Source organism: Salmo salar, chromosome ssa23, assembly GCF_905237065.1.
Source record: "Salmo salar chromosome ssa23, Ssal_v3.1, whole genome shotgun sequence".
Lineage (NCBI taxonomy): Eukaryota > Metazoa > Chordata > Actinopteri > Salmoniformes > Salmonidae > Salmo > Salmo salar.
The window spans coordinates 38,314,811-38,338,142 of NC_059464.1; the positions used below are offsets into that span (position 1 = coordinate 38,314,811).

Here is a 23,332-nt window from a genome sequence, read left to right on the forward strand (position 1 = left end):
GGCAGCCTTTTCCCCACCTGTGTTTGTGGGTTATTATTATTTCTTTGTGTATACGCCACAGTTGCATTACGTTTCTTGCTGTTTACCTGTTTATTGTTTTGGTTCGGTTTTCTTTAAATAAAGATGTGGAATTACCGGCCCACTGCGCCTTGGCTCATATATGACAGGGAATTTGAAGATAGAGAACGTGAAACTCAGACACTACATGGCTGGTACATTCAACAGAATCTCCAGTTCAATCTGATTATCCAGCAACAATCTCCCACTTTTAATCAACAATTAAATTTGATCTGAAATAATGGAGCATAGAGCTCATCCTTGGAAAGCAGCGATACATTTTTCAGGTCGTAATATATAGGAAGCATCGTTTCCACATTCACCTTTTTATTCAATAAATATTTGATAAGACTTCTGATTGGACTTGACGTTCTCTTTAGAACACATGGCAAACTCATTCCACGGAGTACTGGTCACTAATTAGTAAGGAACTTCCCTCACCTGCTTGCCTAGCTCTTAATTGAAGGGACAAAACTAAAACCTGCAGACGCTCTGGCGTCTGTGGAATGAGTTTGACACCCCTGCCTTAGGAGATCATGTCATTTTGGAAATCATTTAAGAATTTTTATTGTTAGTCCTTCAACCACCTTACCTCTTCAGGATCAGTGTCCCCCCTGTGGGACGGTTGAGCTAAGGTAGGCTAATGTGATTAGCATGAGGTTGTAAGTAACAAAAATAAATCCCAGGACATAGACATACAGTTGAAGTCGGAGGTTTACATACACTTAGGTTGGAGTAATTAAAACTTGTTATTCAACCACTCCACAAATTTCTTGTTAACAAACTATAGTTTAGGCAAGTTGGTTAGGACATCTACTAAACAGCTTGGAAAACTTCCAGAAAATTCCATCATGGCTTTAGAAGCATCTGAGTCAATTGGAGGTGTACCTGTGGATGTATTTCAAGGCCTACCTTTCAACTCAGTGTCTCTGCTTGACATCATGGGAAAATCAAAAGAAATCAGCCAAGACCTCAGAAAAGAAATTGTAGACCTCCACAAGTTTGGTTCATCCTTGGTAGCAATTTCCTAAAGGCCTGAAGGTACCACGTTCATCTGTACAAACAATAGTACACAAGTATTACCACCATGGGACCACATAGCCGCCATACCGCTAAGGAAGGAGACGCGTTCTGTCTCCTAGAGATGAACGTACTTTGGTGCGAAAAGTGCAAATCAATCACAGACCAACAGCAAAGGACCTTGTGAAGATGCTGGATGAAACAGGTGCAAAAGTATCTATATCCACAGTAAAACGAGTCCTATATCGACATAACCTGAAAGGCCGCTCATCAAGGAAGAAGCCACTGCTCCAAAACCTCCATAAAAAAGCCAGACTACGGTTTGCAACTGCACATGGGGATCGTATTTTTGGAGAAATGTCCTCTGGTCTGATGAAACAAAAATAGAACTGTTTGGCCATAATGACCATCGTTATGTTTGGAGGAAAAAGGGGACGCTTGCAAGCCGAAGAACACCATCCCAACCATGAAGCACGGGGGTGGCGGCATCATGTTTTGGGGCTGCTTTGTTGCAGGAGGGACTGGTGCACTTCACAAAATAGATGGCATCATGAGGATGGGAAAATATTTTGATATATTGAAGCAACATCTCAAGACATCAGTCAGGAAGTTAATGCTTGGTTGCAAATAGGTCTTCCAAATGGACAATGACCCCAAGCATACTTCCAAAGTTGTGGCAAAATGGCTTAAGGACAACAAAGTCAAGGTATTGGAGTGGCCATCACAAAGCCCTGAGCTCAATCTTATAGAAAATCTGTGGGCAGAACTGAAAAAGTGTGTGCGAGCAAGGAGGCCTACAAACCTGACTCAGTTACACCAGCTCTGTCAGGAGGAATGGGCCAAAATTCACCCAACTTATTGTGGGAAGCTTGTGGAAGGCTACCTGAAACATTTGACCCAAGTTAAACAATTTAAAGGCAATGCTACCAAACACGAATTGAATGTATGTAAACTTCTGACTCACTGGGAATGTGATGAAAGAAATAAAAGCTGAAATAAATCATTCTCTCTACTATTATTCTGACATTTCACATTCTTAAAATAAAATGGTGATCCTAACTGACCTAAGACAGGGAAATGTTTCTCGGATTAAATGTCAGGAATTGTGAAAAACTGAGTTTAAATGTATGTAAACTTTGTACTTCAACTGTGTCTGATATGGGCAGAAAGCTTAAATTCTTGTCTTGTTAATCTAACTACACTGTCCAATTTACATTAGCTATTACAGTGAAAGAATACCATGTTATTGTTTGAGGAGAGTGCACAATTCTGAACTTGTATTAATGTATTAATAAACCACTTAGGCACATTTTGGCAGTCTTCATACAACATTTTGAACAGATATCAATGGTTCATTGGATCAGTCTAAACCTGTGCACATACACTGCTGCCATCTAGTGGCCAAAATCTAAATTGCGCCTGGGCTGGAATAATACATTAATACATGGCCTTTCTCTTGCATTTCAAAGATGATGGTACAACATAAACACAAATGCATATGTTTTTCTTTGTATTATCTTTTACCAGATCTAATGTGTGATTTTATCCTACATTAATTTCACATTTCCACAAACTTCAAAGTGTTTTCGTTCAAATGGTTTCAAGAATTTACATATCCATGCTTCAGATCTTGAGCTACAGGCAGTTAGATTTGGGTATGTCATTTTAGGCAAAACAAAAATGGTTGGATCCTTTAGAGTTGTCTCCTCTCTGGGGAGGTCCCCAGTGCTTGGAAGGCAGCCATGGTGCGTCCTTAATTTAAAGGGGGAGATCAAGCTGATCCTAACTGTTATAGACCAATTTCAATCTTGCCCTGTTTATCAAAAGTGTTGGAAAACCTTGTCAATAATCAACTGACTGGCTTTCTTGATGTCTATAGTATTCTCTCTGGTATGCGATCTGGTTTCTGATCAGGTTATAGAGGTCCTAAATGATGTCACCATTGTCCTTGAATATATGCAATGTTTTGTTGCTATTTTTATTGATTTGGCCAAAGCCTTTGATACGGTAGACCATTCAATTTTTGTGGGTCGACTAAGGAGTATTGGTGTCTCTGAGGGGTCTTTGGCCTGGTTTGCTAACTACCTCTCTCAAAGAGTGCAGTGTGTAAAGTCAGAACATCTGGTGTCTCAGCCACTGCCTGTCACCAAAGGAGTACCCCAAGGCTTGATCCTAGGCCTCACACTCTCTTCAATTTACATCAACAACATAGCTCAGGCAGTATGAAGCTCTCTCATCCATTTATATGCAGATGATACAGTCAGCTGGCCCCTCCCCGGAAATGGTGTTAAACACACTACAACAAAGCTTTCTTAGTGTCCAACAAGCTTTCTCTGCCCTTAACTTTGTTCTGAACACCTCCTAAACAAAGATCATGTGGTTCAGTAAGAAGAATTTATAGATCGGCAGGTAAGGATGCTCTCGAGCGGATAGATGTTCTTTACCATTCGGCCATCAGATTTGCCACCAATGCTTTTACAACATTAACATTAACCATTACAACATTAACAATGTCTACACTGTATTTCTGAACAATTTGATGTTATTTTAATGGACAAAAAATGTGAATTTCTTTCAAAAACAAGGACATTTCTAAGTGACCCTAAAATTTGAATGGTAGTGTATATATTTAATACTGCTCGATTAAAAAACAATCTTGGTCGACCAAGAGCCTATCGACCAAACAATCGACCAGTGGAATTATTGGGGTCAGCCCTAAAATGCACCCTGGGAATTGCAGTATACTGTAGATGAGGGCAATGCAGAAGCTTAAAAAATGACAAAGTACAGGAATCGTGCAGTATGACTAACAAAAACGATAAAACATCAAAATGTGTATAAAATCTGACAGTTGTGCGAATACACTGAGTGTACAAAACACCTTCCTAATAGGGACACTGGCCCATATTGACTCCAATGCTTCCCACAGTTGTGTCAAGTTGACTGGATGTCCTCTGATTCAGAGGGGTTTGGTTAAATGCGGAAGACACATTTCGGTTGAATGCATCCACTTGTGCAACTGACAAGGTATCCTCTTCCCCTTTCCTTTGGGTGGTGGACCATTCTTAATACACACAGGAAACTGTTAAGCGTGGAAAACCCAGCAGCGTTGCGGTTCTTGACAAAAACAGGTGCGCCTGGCACCTACTGCCATACCCCATACAAATCTGTTGTCATGCCCATGCAACCTCTGAATGGCACACATACACAATCGATGTCCCAATTGTCTCAAGGCTTAAAAATCCTTCGTTAAGCTGTCTCCTCCCCTTCGTCTATACTGTTTGAAGTGGATTTAACAAGTGACATCAATAAGGGATCATAGATTTCACATGGATTCACCTGGTCAGTCTATGTCAGGTAAAGAGCATGATGGCTACTGTATATGTCTAGTGTGAGAAAATACAAAGGGCTACCGCATCTTATGTTTAGCCGACAGCGGATAGGTAAGACTGCACAACTTTTGTGTACATTTACAGGTTCTAAATAGATTTGTATAAGATTTGCACAATGTGGCATTGGCAGCGTACATTCCAACATGGGCTCATCTGCAACATTGCATTTCCATTTCCCCCATACTTTCGCTGCTGCGTGGGAGAGTGACAGAGCTTATGTTTATGCACTTTCAGCAGCCTAGGCAAAAAACGGGGGAAATGCCACACAGAAAAAGCAGAGAGAACCTTTGTTTTTTAGTTTCACATAAACTGTCATTCTATATCTGGAATTCAAAAAGGTACTAAGCCCTAAAATTGACAGTTGAGGATTATCAAGACATGGCGACTCCCTGCCTCCGTCGAAAATAGCGCCACTCCATCGACTTTGGAAAAGAACAGGAATCTTATTCATGTATGCATAGTAGTGCCTTTCCAGTAGAGCCATATCGAGTGGGAGTGAGACTGCACACATATATTATCTGCTACCACCCCACCATCGGTCCTCTTCTACTGTAAGCTAAGTTCCACACAGCTGTAGATCTGTGTTTGGCACACTTGACCGGAGCTCTTAATAGGGCCTCCTGATGGGATGAACCTGGAAAAGATTGTCCTATGGGGGATAATTAATTTAGCATGCTAATCCAGACATTAGATTCAGACCGAGCTGTTCAATATGGGGATCTGTTGTTAGTCACAACAATCAAAAGGAAGGGGCATTGACAACAGGGACGACAGGCCTAAATGTATCTAAATGTAATGTGTATATCCAAAAAATACATCTCTGTTATGTAATTACTGTGTATAAAAGTACAATTTACAGTGCCTTCAGAAAGTATTCGCACTCCTGGACTTTTTCCACATTGTGTGGTGTTACAGACTGAATTTAAAATTAATTAAATTGAGATTGTTTGTCACTGGCCTACACACAATACCCCTTAATGTCAAAGTGGAATTATTTTAGAAATGTTTATAAATGTATTACAATTTAAAAGCTAAAATGTCTTGAGTCAATAAGTATTAAACCCCTTTGTTATGGCATGCCTAAATACGTCAGGAGTAAACATTTGCTTAACAAGTCACATAATAATTTGCATGAACTCACTCTGTGTGCAATAATAGTGTTTAACATGATTTTGAATGGCTATCTCAGCTCTGTACCCCACACAATTATCTGTAAGGTCCCTCAGTCAAGCAGTGAATTTCAAACACAGATTAAACCACAAAGACCAGGGAGGTTTTCCAATACCTCGCAAAGAAGGGCACCTATTGGTCGGTGGGTAAACATAAAAAAAGCAGACAATGAATATCTCTTTGAGCATGGTAAAGTTATTATTACACTTAATCAATACACCCAGTCACTACAAAGATACAGGCGTACTTCCTAACTCAGTTGCTGGAGAGGAAGGAAACAGCTCAGGGATTTCCCAATCAGGCCAATGGTGACTTTAAAACAGTTACAGACTTTAATGGCTGTGATAGGAGAAAACTGAGGGTGGATCAACAATATTGTAGTTACTCCAAATACTAACCTAATTGGCAGAGTGAAAAGAAGGAAGCCTGTACAGAATACAAATATTCCAAAACATGCATCCTGTTTACAACAAGGCACAAAAGTAATACTGCAAAGAATGTGGCCAAGCAATTCACTTTTGAACCTGAATATAAAGTGTTATGTTTGGGGAAAATCCATTATGACACATTACGGAGTACCACTCTCCATAATTTCAAGCATAGTGGTGGCTGCATATGTTATGGGTATGCTTGTAATCGTTATTGTAATCGTTAAGGACTGGGGAGTTTTTCAGGATAAATAAATGAAATGGAGCTAAGCACAAGCAAAATCCTAGAAGAAAACCAGTCTGCTTTCCATCAGACACTGGGACATGAATTCACCTTTCAGTAGGACAATAACCTCAAGGCCAAATCTACACTGGAATTGCTCTAAGAGACTTACCCCAAAAGACTCACAGCTGTAATCGCTGCCAAAGGCGCTTCTACAAAGTATTGACTCAGGGGTGTGAATACTTATATACATGAGATATTTCTGTATTTCATTTTCAATATATTAGCAAAAATAATAATTATAACATGTTTTCACTTAGTCATTATGGGGTATTGTGTGTAGATGGGTGAGAGAAAATGTTTTATTTCATCCATTTCGAATTCAGGCTGTAACACAACAAAATTTGGAATAAGTCAAGGGGTATGAATACTTTCTGAAGGCACTGTATGTACAATGTATGTAAAATGTATATGTAACAAATAAGCTGTAAAACCTAAAAAGATAGGCCTAAACATTAGGTTGTCATACTCAATATCGATTAGCATTACACGCCACAATACTATGGGCCAAGACCATGTCAAGCTCCATTTTTGATTGATTTAAGTTGTTTAAGACCTTGACTCCAAACTAAAACTCACTTTTATGCAAATAGCTGGTCAATTATCATTCCACTGCCTAGTGACTCATTTAAATAAAGGTGTCAGCTAAATGGCATATATACATATAGCAGGAAAAACATTCACTGTCCAAAAAACAAGTTCCTAAAGCATAGTAAGAGTGAAACTCCGCTGTGTGACTCATTCTGAATATCATCAGTTTCCCGGAACGCTCCCCTTGTGTAACAAAAACACCTCAGGCTGAAAGTAGACCTTATACATGGGGCTTAGCTTAAAAAACATCCATACACACATACAATTGCCTGTAAGTACTCTGGCTCCCTGTTGACCCACTGCATGCAGAGGCAAGGAAATTACAAATGGAAGAGTATGATCCCATCGGAGCCCCGGATACCGCCCAAGCGGGGGTTGCCATTATACCAAATGGAAATGAGATTTACAATATTGCAGAGCCACGTTTGTGGTATGCAATTTCTCAGCCAAGCACCTCCTCATATTCTCCAAACCAGATCACAGTGTGAGTGGAATCGCAGTCTGTTTAAGGTAATTATGATCGACTGAAAATAATGTCCACGTCCATTTGCCGACTAGTAAAGTAAAAGGTAAATGGCTTGAGCGCGAATTTTTTTTTTACAATCTTTTTACATCCTTTGGCTATGCCGCAGGATATTACTTTGTTACCCGTGCCCCTTTTCAGTTAGATAAAGTTGTGTTAGGAGTTGCAGAGCTTTAACGCAATGTGTTTTATGGTCTCTAGTTGAAGATGTTATTTCTATTTAGCAGCATGTATCTTGCCTTTAGTTAGTCTATCGGCAAGGGAAGAGAAATTCCAGAGGAACCCTTTCTGTTATTGGATGCAGTCTTGACATATACAGTTTTAACCTTTACCTTAGAATTTGTCAATAACTGAACAGGCTACTCCCACAGAGTGCGATCAGGAACTGCCTGTACATTTACAGACAGCTAGATATACTTTGTCTAGCCAACCTCTTTGTGTCAATTCGGCGCTCTCTAAAGATACCGTACACAGAACATCTCTTGACTACAATCCTGTTGCTAAGTGCCTCTTAACCTATGGAGGGTTGGTATCTGAGTGAGTGGTGTTTTATAGACAGTGAGTAGAGAGCCTGTTGGTGCAGTCAAATGAATATCGAAATGAGTTTAGCAGATCTCTCCTCATTTGGATTTGATCAGGGGTGGCCAAGTGCTAATATAATGAGGAAGATCATTAATTTGATCTACCCACCACGGAGCAAATAAGTTGTTTCCACTAGATAAGACAGCCACAAAGTCAACATTGGCTGTAACGTAAAAATGTATGAAAACAACTATTTGTTTTTTTGGTCTTATTTTAAGGTTAGGGTTAGGGATAAGGATAGCGTGTGATTAAGATTAGGGGTAAGGGTTAAGGTTAGGTTTAACATCAGATATACGCAGCCGTTTTTATCCTAAAATCAAATCAGTAAGTTCGCTACATATACAAAAGTATATGGACACCCCTTCAAATTAGTGGATTCGGCTATTTCAGCCAGACCCGTTGATAACAAGTGTATACAATCAAGCACACAGCCATGCAATCTCCATAGACAAACATTGGCAGTAGAATGGCCTTACTGAAGAGCTCAGTGACTCATCGTGGCACCGTCATAGGATGCCACTTTTCCAACAAGTCAGTTTGTAAACGTTCGACCCTGCTAGAGCTGCCCCGGTCAACTGTAAGTGCTGTTATTGTAAAGTGGAAACGTCTAGGAGGAACAACGACTCAACCGCAAAGTGGTAGGCCACACAAGCTCACAGAACGGGATCGCCGAGTGCTGAAGCGCGTAGCGTGTAAAAGTTGTCTGTCCTCAGTTGCAACACTCACAACACAAACTGCTTCTGGAAGCAACGTCAGCACAACAACTTTTCATCGGGAGCTTCATGAATTGGGTTACCTTGGCCGAGCAGCCGCACACAAGCCCAAGATCACCATGTGCAAATCAAATCGTCATAGATAAAATGCAATTGTGTTTGTTGTCCGTAACTAATGCCTGGCCATACCATAACTCCACAGCCACCATGGGGCCCTCTGTTCCCAACGTTGACATCAGCAAACCGCTCGCCCACACAACACCATACACGTTGTCTGCGGTTGTGAGGCTGGTTGAACATACTGACAAAATCTCTAAAATGACGTTGGAGGCGGCTTATGGTAGAGAAATGAACATTCAATTATCTGGAAACAGCTCTTGTGGACATTCCTGCAGTCAGCATGCCAATTGCACACTCCCTCAAAACTTGAAACATCTGCGGCATTGTGTTGTGTGACAAAATTCCACATTTTAGAGTGGCCTTTTATTGTCCCCGGCAAAAGGTGCACATGAGTAATGATCACGCTGTTTAATCAGCTTCTTGATATGCCACAACTGTCAGGTGGATGTATTATATTGGCAAAGGAGAAATGCTCACTAACAGGGATGTAAACAAAATTGGGCACAAAATTTGAGCGAAATAAGCTTTTTGTGCGTATGGAACATTTCTAGGAAATGTTATTTCAGCTCATGAATGATGGGACCAACACTTTACCTGTTGCGTTTATATTTTGTTCAATGCATATGGGAATGTCTGCTCAATCCAAAATTAAAACCAACTGATTGCAGCATTACCACAAAAAAGGAGGAGGTACACTTGAAGTCGGAAGTTTACATACACTTAGGTCTAAAACTCTTTTTCTACCACTCCACAAATTTCTTGTGAACAAACAATAGCAATGGCAAGTCGGTTAGGACATCTACTTTGTGCAAGACACAAGTCATTTTTACAACAATTGTTTACAGACAGATTATTTCACTTATAATTCACTGTATCATAATTCCAGTGGGTCAGAAGTTTACATACACTAAGTTGACTGTGCCTTTAAACAGCTTGAAAATTACAGAAAATGATGTCATGGCTTTAGAAGCTTCTGTTAGTCTAATTGACATAATTTGGGTTAATTGGAGGAGTACCTGTGTATGTATTAAAAGGCCTACATTCAAACTCAGTGCTTCTTTGCTTGACATCATGGGAAAATCAAAAGAAATCAGCCAAGACCTACAAAAAATTGTAGATCTCCACAAGTCTGGTTCATCCTTGGGAGCAATTTCCAAACGTCTGAAGGTACCACGTTCATCTGTACAAACAATAGTACGCAAGTAGAAACACCATGGGACCAAGCAGCCATCATACCGCTCAGGAAGGAGACACGTTCTGTCTCCTAGAGATGAACGTACTTTGGTGCGAAAAGTGCAAATCAATCCCAGAACAACAGCTAAGGACCTTGTGAAGAAGCTGGAGGAAACAGGTACAAAAGTATCTATATCCATAGTAAAATGAGTCCTATATCGACATAACCTGAAAGACCGCCCAGCAAGGAAGAAGCCACTGCTCCAAAACCGCCATAAAAAAGCCAGACTACGGTTTGCAACTGCACATGGGGACAAAGATCGTACTTTTTGGAGAAATGTCCTCTGGTCTGATGAAACAAAAATAGAACTGTTTGGCCATAATGACCATTGTTATGTTTGGAGGAAAAAGGGGGATGCTTGCAAGCAGAAGAACACCATCCCAACCATGAAGCATGGGGGTGGCGGCATCATGTTTTGGGGGTGCTTTGCTGCAGGAGGGACTGGTGCACTTCACAAAATAGATGGCTTCATGAGGAAGAAAAATTATGTGGATATATTGAAGCAACATCTCAAGACATCAGTCAGGAAGTTAAAGCTTGGTGGCAAATAGGTCTTCCAAATGGACAATGACCCCAAGCATACTTCCAAAGTTGTGGCAAAATGGCTTAAGGACAACAAAGTCAAGGTATTGGAGTGGCCATCACAAAGCCCTGACCTAAATCCTATAGAAAATGTGTGGGCAGAACTGAAAAAGCGTGCGCGAGCAAGGAGGCCTACACACCTGACTCAGTTACAGCAGCTCTGTCAGGAGGAATGGGCCAAAATTCACCCAACTTATTGTGAGATGCTTGTGGAAGGCTACCCGAAACATTTGACCCAAGTTAAACAATTTAAAGACAATACTACCAAATACTAATTGAGTGTATGTAAACTTCTGACCCACTGGGAATGTGATGAAAGAAATAAAAGCTGAATTAAATCATTCTCTCTACTATTATTCTGACATTTCACATTCTTAAAATAAAGTGGTGATCCTAACTGACCTAAAACAGGGAATTGTTACTAGGATTAAATGTCAGGAATTGTGAAACACAGAGTTTAAATGTATTTGGCTAAGGTGTATGTAAACTTCCAACTTCAACTGTAAGTGGAAGATGGAAAAGGTAGGGAACTTGTTTGTCTGCCATATATTAAAGATACAAATTGTCTGAAAGGGATTGGCATGAATAGAAAAATATACCAGTTTCATTTGAGGATAAAAATGTTGACAGCTGTGCCATACAGGTTGCAAAATAAATTGGAAGAGATTTTCGATGTACTGATTCCATGGCATATGGTACATGAACTGATACAAAAACACTTGATTCAACACTTAAGAGTTTTTAAATTTAAATGATTATAGAACATTCTTGCCACCAACAGAATGCTATATATATATATATGGGGCATGCAACAATCTCAGCTCTGTAGATTTTGCTGCGAAGAGACAAAATCACTAGATCATTTATTCTGGTATCGTTTCTTGTCACAGGTTCAGGAATGGTTAATAAATCACAACATGACTTAAAGTAACCTTACAAATAGCAGTTTTGGGCGATCTGGAAAGCCATAGTCAGTCAATAAATAACAATACTCGTAGGAAATGTTTTCATCTTTAGCTTACAATCTGTGGATTTTATGTGATTAGAAAGATTCAAAATGAATGTAAAACATCACAGCACAATTGAAAAATACACGGCACATGGAAACCAAACGAGGGTGGTCTATGGTGATAGGTGGGATGGGCTGAGAGTGGCTGAGGGTTGGGATTAAAGAGCTTATGTTTGGTAGTGTTGTGACGTTCGTCGTAGAGAGGAGACCAAGGTGCAGCGTGGTAAGTGCTCATGATACATTTTATTATAACTCAGAACACTAAACAAAACAACAAACAAAGGAAACAGACCGTTACGTTCTGCAGGCTTTCACTGAGCTGTACAAAAACAAGATCCCACAACTGAAGGAGGGAAAAAGGGCTGCCTAAGTATGATTCCCAATCAGAGACAACGATAGACAGCTGCCTCTGATTGGAAACCATTCTCGGCCAAAACAAAGAAATACAAAAACTAGATTTCCCACCCCACATCACACCCTGACCTAACCAAACGAGAGGAAATAAAACGTCTCGCTAAGGTCAGGGTGTGACAAGTGTATTATTGATACGGGATTGCTGTATAGAAAAGTACCATGTATGTAAAATGTATGTAAATGTAACAGAAAAGCTGTAAAAACAAATATTAATATTTTTTAAATATATTTTTATAATAATTTACCACCTGGAAGGCCAAAACTCCATCCCACCATAACAGGCTGAGATTTCAGGTGGTCTTTTCAAACAGCTCTTACACTAAAAGGGCAATATCATCATTTTCGCAGTATTAGTCCAACCTCATTGCCCACCCAATCTACCTATCTCATCCCCATACTGTTTTTATTTTATTTACTTTTCTGCTCTTTTGCACACCAGTATTTCTACTTTCACATCATCATATCCTCATTTATCACTCCAGTGTTAATCTGCTAAATTGTAATTATATACAGTGTGTGCCTTTTGCACACACTGTATATAGACTTTCTTTTTTTCTACTGTGTCATTGACTTGCTTGTGTTATTGGCTTGTTTATTGTTTACTCCATGTGTAACTCTGTGTTGTTGTCTGTGTCACACTGCTTCGCTTTATCTTGGCCAGGTCGCAGTTGTAAATGAGAACTTGTTCTCAACAAGCCTACCTGGTAAATAAAGTTGAAAACATTTTATTTTTTTTTATAAAAAAAAAAATGGTGTGGAAATATATATAAAACACAGGAAATCACATTTTTGACTGCACTGGGCCTTTAAAAGGATTAATTGTAGAAATAGGCAGGTTTATTATTTTGTGGCTGTGTTAACTAGAGACAACCCAAATAAGTGGTCTCATTGTGTTTAATTTTTTCCATTCAATTTCCTATCAATACCATTATGATACAAGCTGCAGGCATCACTGTGGTTTTGACACTTCCTGTGGGGCTAACTAACTAACTAACAAGTATAAAAGTGACAGTCTCATGAGAAACAAATGCATCCACACTCTCCCATCTAGTAAATTTAGTAACAGGAAGTATTTTTTTTCTCAATCTTTCCCAATCATTTGGGAGTTGAGGATTTATAGCTGGATCTACACATACATGTCGGGAGTAGTTGACTGTAATATTTATCGAGACATTTTGAGGTCTGAGATGTGTGATGAAAGCTGTCTTGCCTTTGAAACATAGGGATCTGTTTTGATGGATCAGGAGGTGCCCTCAGTCAAGTACAAACCAAACCAAACTCTCATCCTGACTCCCACAGGAAAGAAGAACCTTAGGCCGAACCCTCCCCCAAACCTACACATAATCAACCCCTATACTACCATCCACTCAAAGATGGATAAGTAGAGGAGACGTCTTCACAGTATGCTATTCAACCCTGATCTCTTAATTGAACTGGCACCATGCACCCTATTTCCACACTCACCCAAAATGAGTAGGCAGGCCCAAAATGTGTGTGTGGGGAGGGGGGGGATACCCACACACACCCATGCACACACACTCGCTGAAGGTTCTAGGAGGGTGTATTGATTAAAACTGCAGTGCGACACTGACACTGCTGGTAGTCTAATTCTATAATGGAAATTAGGGGGTGGTCATCACGCGTTTCCCTGCAAGATTAGTTATCCTGCACATCCATACACACGCGCATCCACATACACACATCAACACACACACATCCACACACATCCACACACACACACATCCACACAGACATCCACATACACAGAGACACTTAATATACATGCACAAAGCCTTACACACACACAAACTCACACACATACGTGCACAAAATTGCACAGAGGTCTTAAAAACATAATCCTCTATACACTTTGTGATTGCTATTTGTGTGTTCCAAAGCTTTCCCGCTTGGTATCCTGGCCCAAGTCTTCTGCACTTTTATAAGAAGCTCAAAGGACAACCAGGGTGAAGGGTGGAAGTGTGACCAAAGGTGGCAACCCTGCAGAGAGCGGTATTGCTGCAGTGACCACCAGAAACATTCATTACCTAAACGATTCACAGCTAATCTTTCCTCCCATGGCTATGAATGAATCAATAAGTTATTACTGCTCTTCCTAAAGGATATATTAAAAAAAATCATAAGGGCACCCAAAACAATAAAATTATGATGAAGCATCTATATTCCTCACTTACTGGGTTTCTCCTCAATACAGAGTTTCATTTGTGCTAGTCTACTATTCGCTATTTCCTGTGAAGATACATATTCAGCGAAACAGAATATCATCAGAGGTATATACAAAGGTTGGTTCTGCAGAGAAGAACAATGCAGCAATTCTATGCACCACCACTCCACTGATCCTGTTATAATTCTCTTCACTTGTCCTTACTTTAGCACTGAATCTACCCGTCTCTGTTCAGCTAATACTGGGACTAGCGTGACCACATTTATTATACCCAAATGTGGGACAAAGGGATGATTTTGTGGGACAGTGTAGCATACGTGAATACAACAAAAATCCCCCTCCCACTTCATTGAACAAGCTAATTGAAGCGTGCCGAGGGACTACTCTTTTGCTTCGAGCAAAATTTGGTCAAGCAAAAACAACAGACTAAATGTGTGGCTGTTTTATGAAAATCTGGGAGTATTTGGCCAAGGAAACCTTTCTGGTTGGTCTCAGGGAATAAAAAACTGTTAGGAAGGTAGACTTTGAAAACTTGATTAAGTGAAGTAGTCTAGCAGCAAATATGTTTAATGAGCAACTAATGAGCAAGGAGAGCCTAACAAGTGTGATGAAATCACCTTAGGTCTATATATTTTCAGTCTAATATGGCTATTTACTTACTTTTGTAGCTCTTCATCAGAAACATGCTTTTGTAAGTAGTTAACTGTTCTCTCCAAGTTTAGCTGGAATTTCGACTGAAAGGATTTGACAAATGTGATTGGTTGACGATATGACATTGGCCTACGTCTCGTCTTGCGGTGCATAGAATATCAGATCTCAACAATAATTGGAAAAGTGTTTAACATCACCAGTACCACATCCTTATGATATATATCTTGTCAAAAGTGCAAAGTGACTGTAAAAGAGACAGGTTGGAATGTCTGACTGAAATACGGGACAAATCAAACCTTTTTTGCAAATTAGTGGTGTTTGAATTTGTTGATAAAATGCCCTGCATAATTTAGAGCTAATTTTAGATAACTCATGTTGGTAACCCCTTCTCTCCTCATTAGCCAAGTATGACTTGGCTCTTCAGTTAAAGATGAATCATGTAACTCATTACAGATTTAGTGCAGGATATTTTTGCCACAATGGTCCGTACCCTAATAGAACCTTCCGGCTATATAGTTTGTCTTAATTATTTCCATACACTGGGATAATACACTGAACAAAAATATAAACGCAACATGCCACAATTTCAAAGATTTTACTGTTCACTCATGGAAATCAGTCAATTGAAATCAATTCATTAGGTCTTAATCTATGGATGTCACATGAAAAAAGCTAGGGGCGTGGATCAGAAGACCAGTCATTATCTGGTGTGACCACCATTTGCCTCATGCAGTGCAACACACCTCCTTCGTATAGAGTTGATCAGGCTAATGACTGTGGAATGTTGTCACACTCTTCAATGGCTGTGCGAAGTTGCTGGATATTGGCGGGAACTGGACCATTCTGTCATATATGTCGATCAAGAGCATCCCAAATATGCTCAATGGTTGACATATCTGGTGAATATGCAGGCCATGGAAGAACTTGGACATTTTCAACTTCCAGGAGTTGTGTACAAATCCTTGTGACATGGGGCCGTGCATTATCATGCTGAAACATGAGGTGATTGCGGCAAATTAATAGCACGGCAATGGGCCTCATGATCTCGTCACGGTATCTCTGTGCATTCAAATAGACATAGATAAAATGCAATTGTGTTCGTGTCCATAGCTTATTCCTGTCCATACCACAACTCCACTGCCACTATGGGCCACTCTGTTCACAATGTTGACATCAGCAAACCACTCGCCCACATACACATGGTCTGAGGTTGTGAGGCCGGTTGGATGTACTGCCAAATTCTTTAAAACAGCGTTGGAGGCGGTTTATGATAGAGAAATGAACATTCAATTCTCTGGCAAAAGCTCTGGTGTACATTCCTCCAGTCAGCATGCCAATGGCATTGTGTTGTATGACAAAACTGCACATTTTAGAGTGGCCTTTTATTGTCCCCAGCACAAGGTGCACCTGTGTAATGATCATGCTGTATAAACAAATGTAAAACATTTATGCACAAAATTTGAGCGAAATAAGCTTTTTGTGATATGGAAAATGTATGCAATCTTTTATTTCAGCTCATGAAACGTGGGACCATCACTTTACATGTTGCATATTTATTTTTGTTCAGTGTATTTCAAAGAGTGAAATTCCAATTGATAAATCATTAGTTTTGGCAGCTTTCCAGAATCTGTCATTGAGTGTTACATTGAAGACTTTTTTTTGTCCTAATGACATAACCTTCATTTTGTTGTTTGAATGGAATGCCTCAGGTCCATCATCATCATCATCATCATCATTTGAACATCAGTTAAACGAATCAAACCCCACAGAGTACACCCCAGGTCAGCCTCATTTGGGTCAGAGAGCTCAGAGGAGGGCCAGATACACGTTGACTGCACCACCTTCAGGTGCCAACAGGCTCACTGAACCATACACCATGAAGGCTCTCTGCCTAGTCACGTGCTGAGCACATCATCTTCAGTAACACCACCACAAAACTTCAAAGTGGTCCTGGATTAGCACCTTCTCTATTGTATACGTTGTCCCAAAATCGAATTACACCTAATTACACAAATATAGTGCACAGTAAAACTGGATATATGTACATTATGGATGATCACATCCATATGTTGTTGTACACTGGGAAGTAAGTAAGAGTTTCATAACTCTATAGGGAGCCATTTTGAACTTCAATGTGGTTTTATCCGGCACAGACTGGTTGTTGAAACTTGATTAATTGAGGCAGTCAGTTTGGAATGACAGGTCAATGGGATCTCCCTTAGGCCTACATCCATTTAAACCACTACTACACCACCACTAAACACAGGACAACAAACCACAACCCTAATGGTAAAGGTTGGGATTGGGTGAAAGTGAAAGCTGATTCCACAGCAGTACTTAGGGGAAAACAATTCTCTGGTGTGTTCCTCTTGTCTTGCGGATGAAGCTGTGCATATCCATTCCATTACTAAGACTGTAATTGGGTCAGCCCTCTGCACACGGATCAATAGCGAAGAAAGCATTCTTAGTCTGTTTATGGGAGTAATGGAGTGTAAAAGCAGTGCTTCCGTGCTCAGGATGTAACGCATTCTTCACCGGACATTAATATGGAGGTTTTTCTGAGACCTATATATCACCGGGAGGTGTTGGGTAGAAGACAAGTGTGTTGTGGAGGTTAAATACGAACAAGTTGAAAGAGAATGTGTATCCCTTCAAAACAATGACATGTGGTTCACATAACGTCTTGCACCCAGCTGGTGGTTTACATCAGGTATTGCCAAACTAGGGGCAATGTCGTCGGGGGTAAGCCAAATAAAGTTGTGATTGACATAAAAAATAAAAAATAAATGATTTTTTTTCTTCAAACAGTCCATTTAGTAAGGCCATAGAGACACATACCAGCTCTACTGGTAGTACTGCTACTACCGGCGGTACGACATCTGCACCTGTCGACGACACAAGATGTTCTGCTTCCACGAGCAGATCCAATGCTAGCATCAGTAATTCTACATTTGTTGTTAGCCCTGCTAGCATGGACACTGACAGTTGTGAATCTGATGCAGCTGAAGAGCTACTGCCCCCTTACCTGGGAAAGCACCGAACAACAGACAGAGATGTTGGACCATCGCAGAGGCGCAAATATGATGAGAACTACATCGATTTGGGGTTCACTTATATTGGGAGTAGTGCCTTTCCTCAGCCACAGTGTGTTATATGTGCAAAAGTACTATCTCACAACTCGATGAAACCTTCACTCTTGTGCAGACATTTAGAAACAAAACATGCCAATTTAAGAAATAAGCCACAGAGTTTTTTGAGAGAGAATTAAGATGACTTTCGAGTAGTAAGAAGGGGCTAGAAGCGTCTTATATGGTGAGCTACCGAGTGGCTAGGGCAAGCCCCATGCTATTGTGGAGGACTTCATTATTCCTGTTGCCGTGGATATGGCTGGGACAATTCTGGGGGAAAAGGCAAATAAAACTATACAGACAATGACTTCATCAAACAACACTGTTTCACAAAGCATCAGTGACATGGCAGGAGATATTTTGAAACAATTACTGCTTCGCATACAAGCCAGTGAATCCTATGCGTTACAGCTGGATGAGTCAACAGACGTGGCAGGCCTGGCACCGCTCCTGGTAAATGTCTGTTACGTTTATGTGGGGTCAATTAAGGAAGACATCCTCTTCTGCAAACCACTGGAAACCAGGACAATATTTTTAAAGTACTTGGACAGCTTTGTGACATCAAATGGACTTCGGTGGTCAAGATGTGTTGGTATCTGTACTGATGGCGCAAAAGCCATTACAGGGATAAATAGTGGAGTGGTAACGCGCGTGCAAGCAGTTGTTCCTGATGCCACTTGGGTACACTGCAGAATCCACCGAGAGGCTCTTGCTGCATTGGGAATCACTTACAGCTTGAAAGACATTTTGGACACTACAGTGAAAATGGTTAACTTTGTTAAAGCAAGGCCCCTGAACTCTCGTGTATTTTCTGCACTATGCAATGTTATGGGCAGTGACCATGTATAACGCTTTTACAACATACAGAAGTGCGCTGGTTATCAAGGGGCAAAGTATTGACACGGTTTTTGAGTTGAGAGATGAGCTTAAAGTTTTCTTTAATGACCATCATTTTCATTTGTCTGACCGCTTGCATGATGACGAGTTTCTCACACGACTGGCCTATCTGGGTGATGTTTTTTCTCACCTGAATGATCTGAATCTAGGATTACAGGGACTCTCTGCAACTATATTCAATGTGCGGGACAAAATTGAGGCTATGATTAAGAAGTTGGAGCTCTTCTCTGTCTGCATTAACAAGGACAACTCACAGGTCTTTCCATCATTGTATGCTTTTTTTGTGTGCAAATGAACTCAAGCTTACGGACAATGTCAAATGTGATATAGCGAAGCACCTGAGTGAGTTGGGTGCTCAATTACACAGGTACTTTCCCAAAACGGATGACACAAACAACTGGATTAGTTATCCCTTTCATGCCCTGCCTCCAGTCCACTTACCGATATCTGAATAAGAGAGCCTCATCAAAATTGCAACAAGTGGTTCTGTGAAAATGTAATTTAATCAGAAGCCACTGCCAGATTTGTGAATTGGGCTGTGCTCAGAGTATCCTGCTTTGGCAAATCATGCTGTTAAGACACTGATGCCCTTTGTAACCACGCACCTATGTGAGAGTGGATTCTCGGCCCTCACTAGCATGAAAACTAAATACAGGCACAGACTGTGGGTGGAAAATGATTTAAGACTGAGACTCTCTCCAACCCAACATTGCAGAGTTATGAGAATCCTTTCATGCACATAAATAGCTAAAATATTGATTATTATTATTATTTGTGCCCTGGTCCTAAAAGAGCTCTTTGTCACTTCCCACGACCCAGGTTGTGACAAAAACTCACACTCATTCTTATGTTTAATAAATGTATTGTATAGGGTGTATGTGTGGCAGGCTTACAATGATGACAAAAACAACATTTGAGAATGCGCTGACCCTGGTGCTAGAGGGGGCACGCAGCTGGAGTTTGAATGTTTGAAGGGGTACGGGACTATAAAAAGTTTGGGAACCACTGGTTTACATGATCCACTTTGTTAGGGCAGAACCTCTGTATGTAGCCAGTCAGGCCCTTCCTCTTCCCCGTTCTGACCTCTGATGCTACCTGCTTCTTCAAGCTATTCCATCTTAATTAATCAGACAAGTCATTGCTCATGCCACCGCTTTAGGCCGAAGATTCAACCTCATTCAATATTTCCCGGTCCGGGTCATTCTCCACTGTCACCTTTTCTCCTCAAGCAGACTAGTGAATATTTATACTCTCCTCCATGTTGTTATATAGGTGACAACTATGAAAAGGACAATGGCTGTATTAGATTAATGCAACATATCAATGCATGTCTATCTAATTTCAAACCTTCTATTTTTAGCTCCAGAACAGTTGCTTTCTCTATTACTAAGAAGGGAGAAAAAATATCAAGCTGTTTTGAGAGCAATATGCTGCAATATCAATATCAGTTCAATCACAGAAACATTGGGCATTTATATACATGGGAACAATATACCTCATCAGGCTGACACTACATATTCCAACAACAACAACTATGTGCTAATTTACATCTCATTAACCTCTCTCTGGGAATCCAGACTCCATATCATAGTCAGTCGATTCGCATCAATGGTTTGACCTTTTCATGTGTCTACCACTGGTCAGTCGCTGACATTCAGACCTTCTGATTGGAATGAAAGAACCGTTGTAAACTCCTGCTTAAGACCAACCGATAGTTTCCAGCCCTCTGGAGTTAGTCAAATATATTTTAATAACACTAACTATATTCTAATGGGGTGTTGGCTAATTGAGCTTTATCTGCTTCAATAGTGAACCAACCAAGCACGCAGCCCAAATGTCTCTATGCCAGAGAAAAGGTGTCAACCCATCATTTTGAATTATTTCTAATACCAGCTGACGTAATGTGACAGGATCATGATGCTTGTGTCAAGAAAATCCCCACATTTCTAACAAAAGCCCAGCCACTAGCTTGGAAAATAATTATTTAAATGAAAGCCTTTGCAGAATGTTCTCAAGATGACGCTCCACCACACCACAGCCTAGGGAAGCCCCATCTGCATTCTACTGTCAAAGGCAGCGGAACAAAGTCTGCTATGCAAACCAACAGAACCTTGAAGGGAAGACAAAAACACAATACATCTTTGACCTTTTCACAGCCTTTAGAGTAGGCTAGAACTAGATATTAAGCCTGAGTCAAACTTCAGCTTAACTAATATAGAGAACATGGACTATGGAAAAAAACAACATCCCATTTTAAATAGGGGAAACACAATCCTCACCTTGAAGAGCCGCAGGATGTTGGCCACCATGATAGACACCGAGCTAGCCGCCGCCCCTATGACCCCCACCACCTTGTCCGGCTTGGCGAAGATGGGCGGGTCTCCGTTGGCGCAGCGCACATCTGAGCCGTCCCTCTCGATGAGTGCCTGGACGAAAGTCAGCGACTGCTCCAGGGCATAGGTGTCTCTAGAACAGGTGTCCAGGATGCGCGCCCCCAGTGTCACATTGGGGAGCAGCTCTGGGTCCTTGTTGATCAGGTCAATGGCAAACAGCATGGCCTCCAGCCTATGAATGCCCTTCTCCTTCTTCAGCTCCCCACAGGGCACTCCTCTCTCGCCACGGGAGTGCACAGGGAATAGGCCGCCCAGCATGATGTCACCGTCCAGCCGGATGGAATGGGCGTACTCCTGCAGAGGCAGCTGGGGGTCCGGGGGCTTCTGAGTGGCAGAGGCCAACAGCCAGTAGAATTTGGTGGTCAGTAGGAAGAGGAAGCAATTAAGGAAGAGGGAAGGGTGTTTGAACTCCCTGGCCATGGTGGTAGCAGTACGGGAGATAGTGGGTTAGGGGAGGTGGTGTAGTACTGGGAGCGCAGAGCAGCAGGCAGCTGGTGGGGGGTGGTGGGGACACAGGGTTGGGCGTACCGTGTGTGACCCTCCTCTCTAGATCAGGGCAGGGTTAGGGAGGGCTACCTCTGGTTTCAAAGAGCTGCTGATGCATGTACCTGGCATCCCTGGGAAAGGGATGTTGTTTGAGCGAGATAAGGAGGCTGGAGAGAAGAGAGGCTGAGTTTCTCACACTGACTGGACAGTGGGGATCTCTTTCCACAATCCTGGGTGTCTCATGCTCAAAAGACCCTGTTTGTGATGTGTGAGACAAAGAGGGAAAACAATCCATATGTTACACACTAGGGTTCAGCTCTCTAATAGACACAGGCACATATCAATATATGTAGGTCACACGCCCACATTCACATATGCTATTTCTCTCTTCTCTCTCTTTCTCAAACACATAGGTGCACACACTAAAACCATCCAATTAAAATCTGGACCTTGCTTTTTCATTGTTCCCCTCTAATCAGGGACTGATTTAGACCTGGGACACCAGCTGGGTGCAATTAATTATCAGGTAGATCAGAAAACAAGAAGTACTCAGGACCAATAATCAATGGTGGAAAAAGTGCCCAATTGTCATACTTGAGTAGAAGTAAAGATACTTTAAAAGAAAATGACTCAAGTAAAAGTGAAAGTCACCCTGTAAAATACTACTTGAGAAAAGTCAAAAAGTATTTGGTTTTAAATACACTTAAGTATCAAAAGTAAATGTAATCGCTAAAATATAAAGTATCAAAAGTAAAAGCATAAATCATTTCAAATTCCTTATATTAAGCAAACCAGACTTTTTCATTTATGGATAGCCAGGGGCACACTCCAACACTCAGATGTCCTTCACAAATGAAGCATTTGTGTTTAGTGAGTCTGCCAGATCAGAGAAAGTAACGATGACCGGGGAAGTTCTCTTGATAAGTGCATGAATTAGACAATTTTCCTGTCCTGCTAAACATTCAAAATGTAACTAGTACTTTTGGGTGTCAAGGAAAATATACGGAGTAAAAAGTACATTATTCTCTTTAGGAATGTAGTGGAGTCAAAGTAAAAGTTGTCTAAAATATAAATATTAAAGTAAAGTACACCGCTGATTTTAATACCCTTTCACTGAAGCATGCAGCCATGCACATGCAAGCATGCATGCACACACACACAGACCACACACACACACACACACACACACACACACACAAAGTGAGAGAGTATAAGGACAGACACAACAAACATCCACATCACACAGCAGGGAATCTCCCTTTGAAAACTGGGAAATCTTCAAACATTGGCACTGTCACATCTGCATAAAATCTGTCTACAAAGCTGAGAATGTGCTTGATAAAAACATCAAAGAATTGTATTATCATGTAATAAGCTATTGCATTTGCAATGAGACTAATCCTTACCCTGATGTGAATTTAAATTACTGTGATATGTTTATTAGCATAATGCAAAGTTATACAGGAAGCTACATCAA

The 23,332-nt window shown here is 40.8% G+C and overlaps 1 protein-coding gene across 1 annotated transcript in view; it reads right to left on the bottom strand.

Moving 5' to 3' along the window:
- grm8b (glutamate receptor, metabotropic 8b) overlaps positions 1–23,332 on the bottom strand; it is a 224,807-nt gene that overhangs the window by 196,259 nt on the left and 5,216 nt on the right. The window contains exon 2 of the mRNA XM_014170001.2: positions 21,256–22,110. Coding sequence (XP_014025476.1) covers positions 21,256–21,789 — 534 coding nt within the window. The 5' untranslated portion in view covers positions 21,790–22,110. The remainder of the gene's footprint in view (positions 1–21,255; positions 22,111–23,332) is intronic.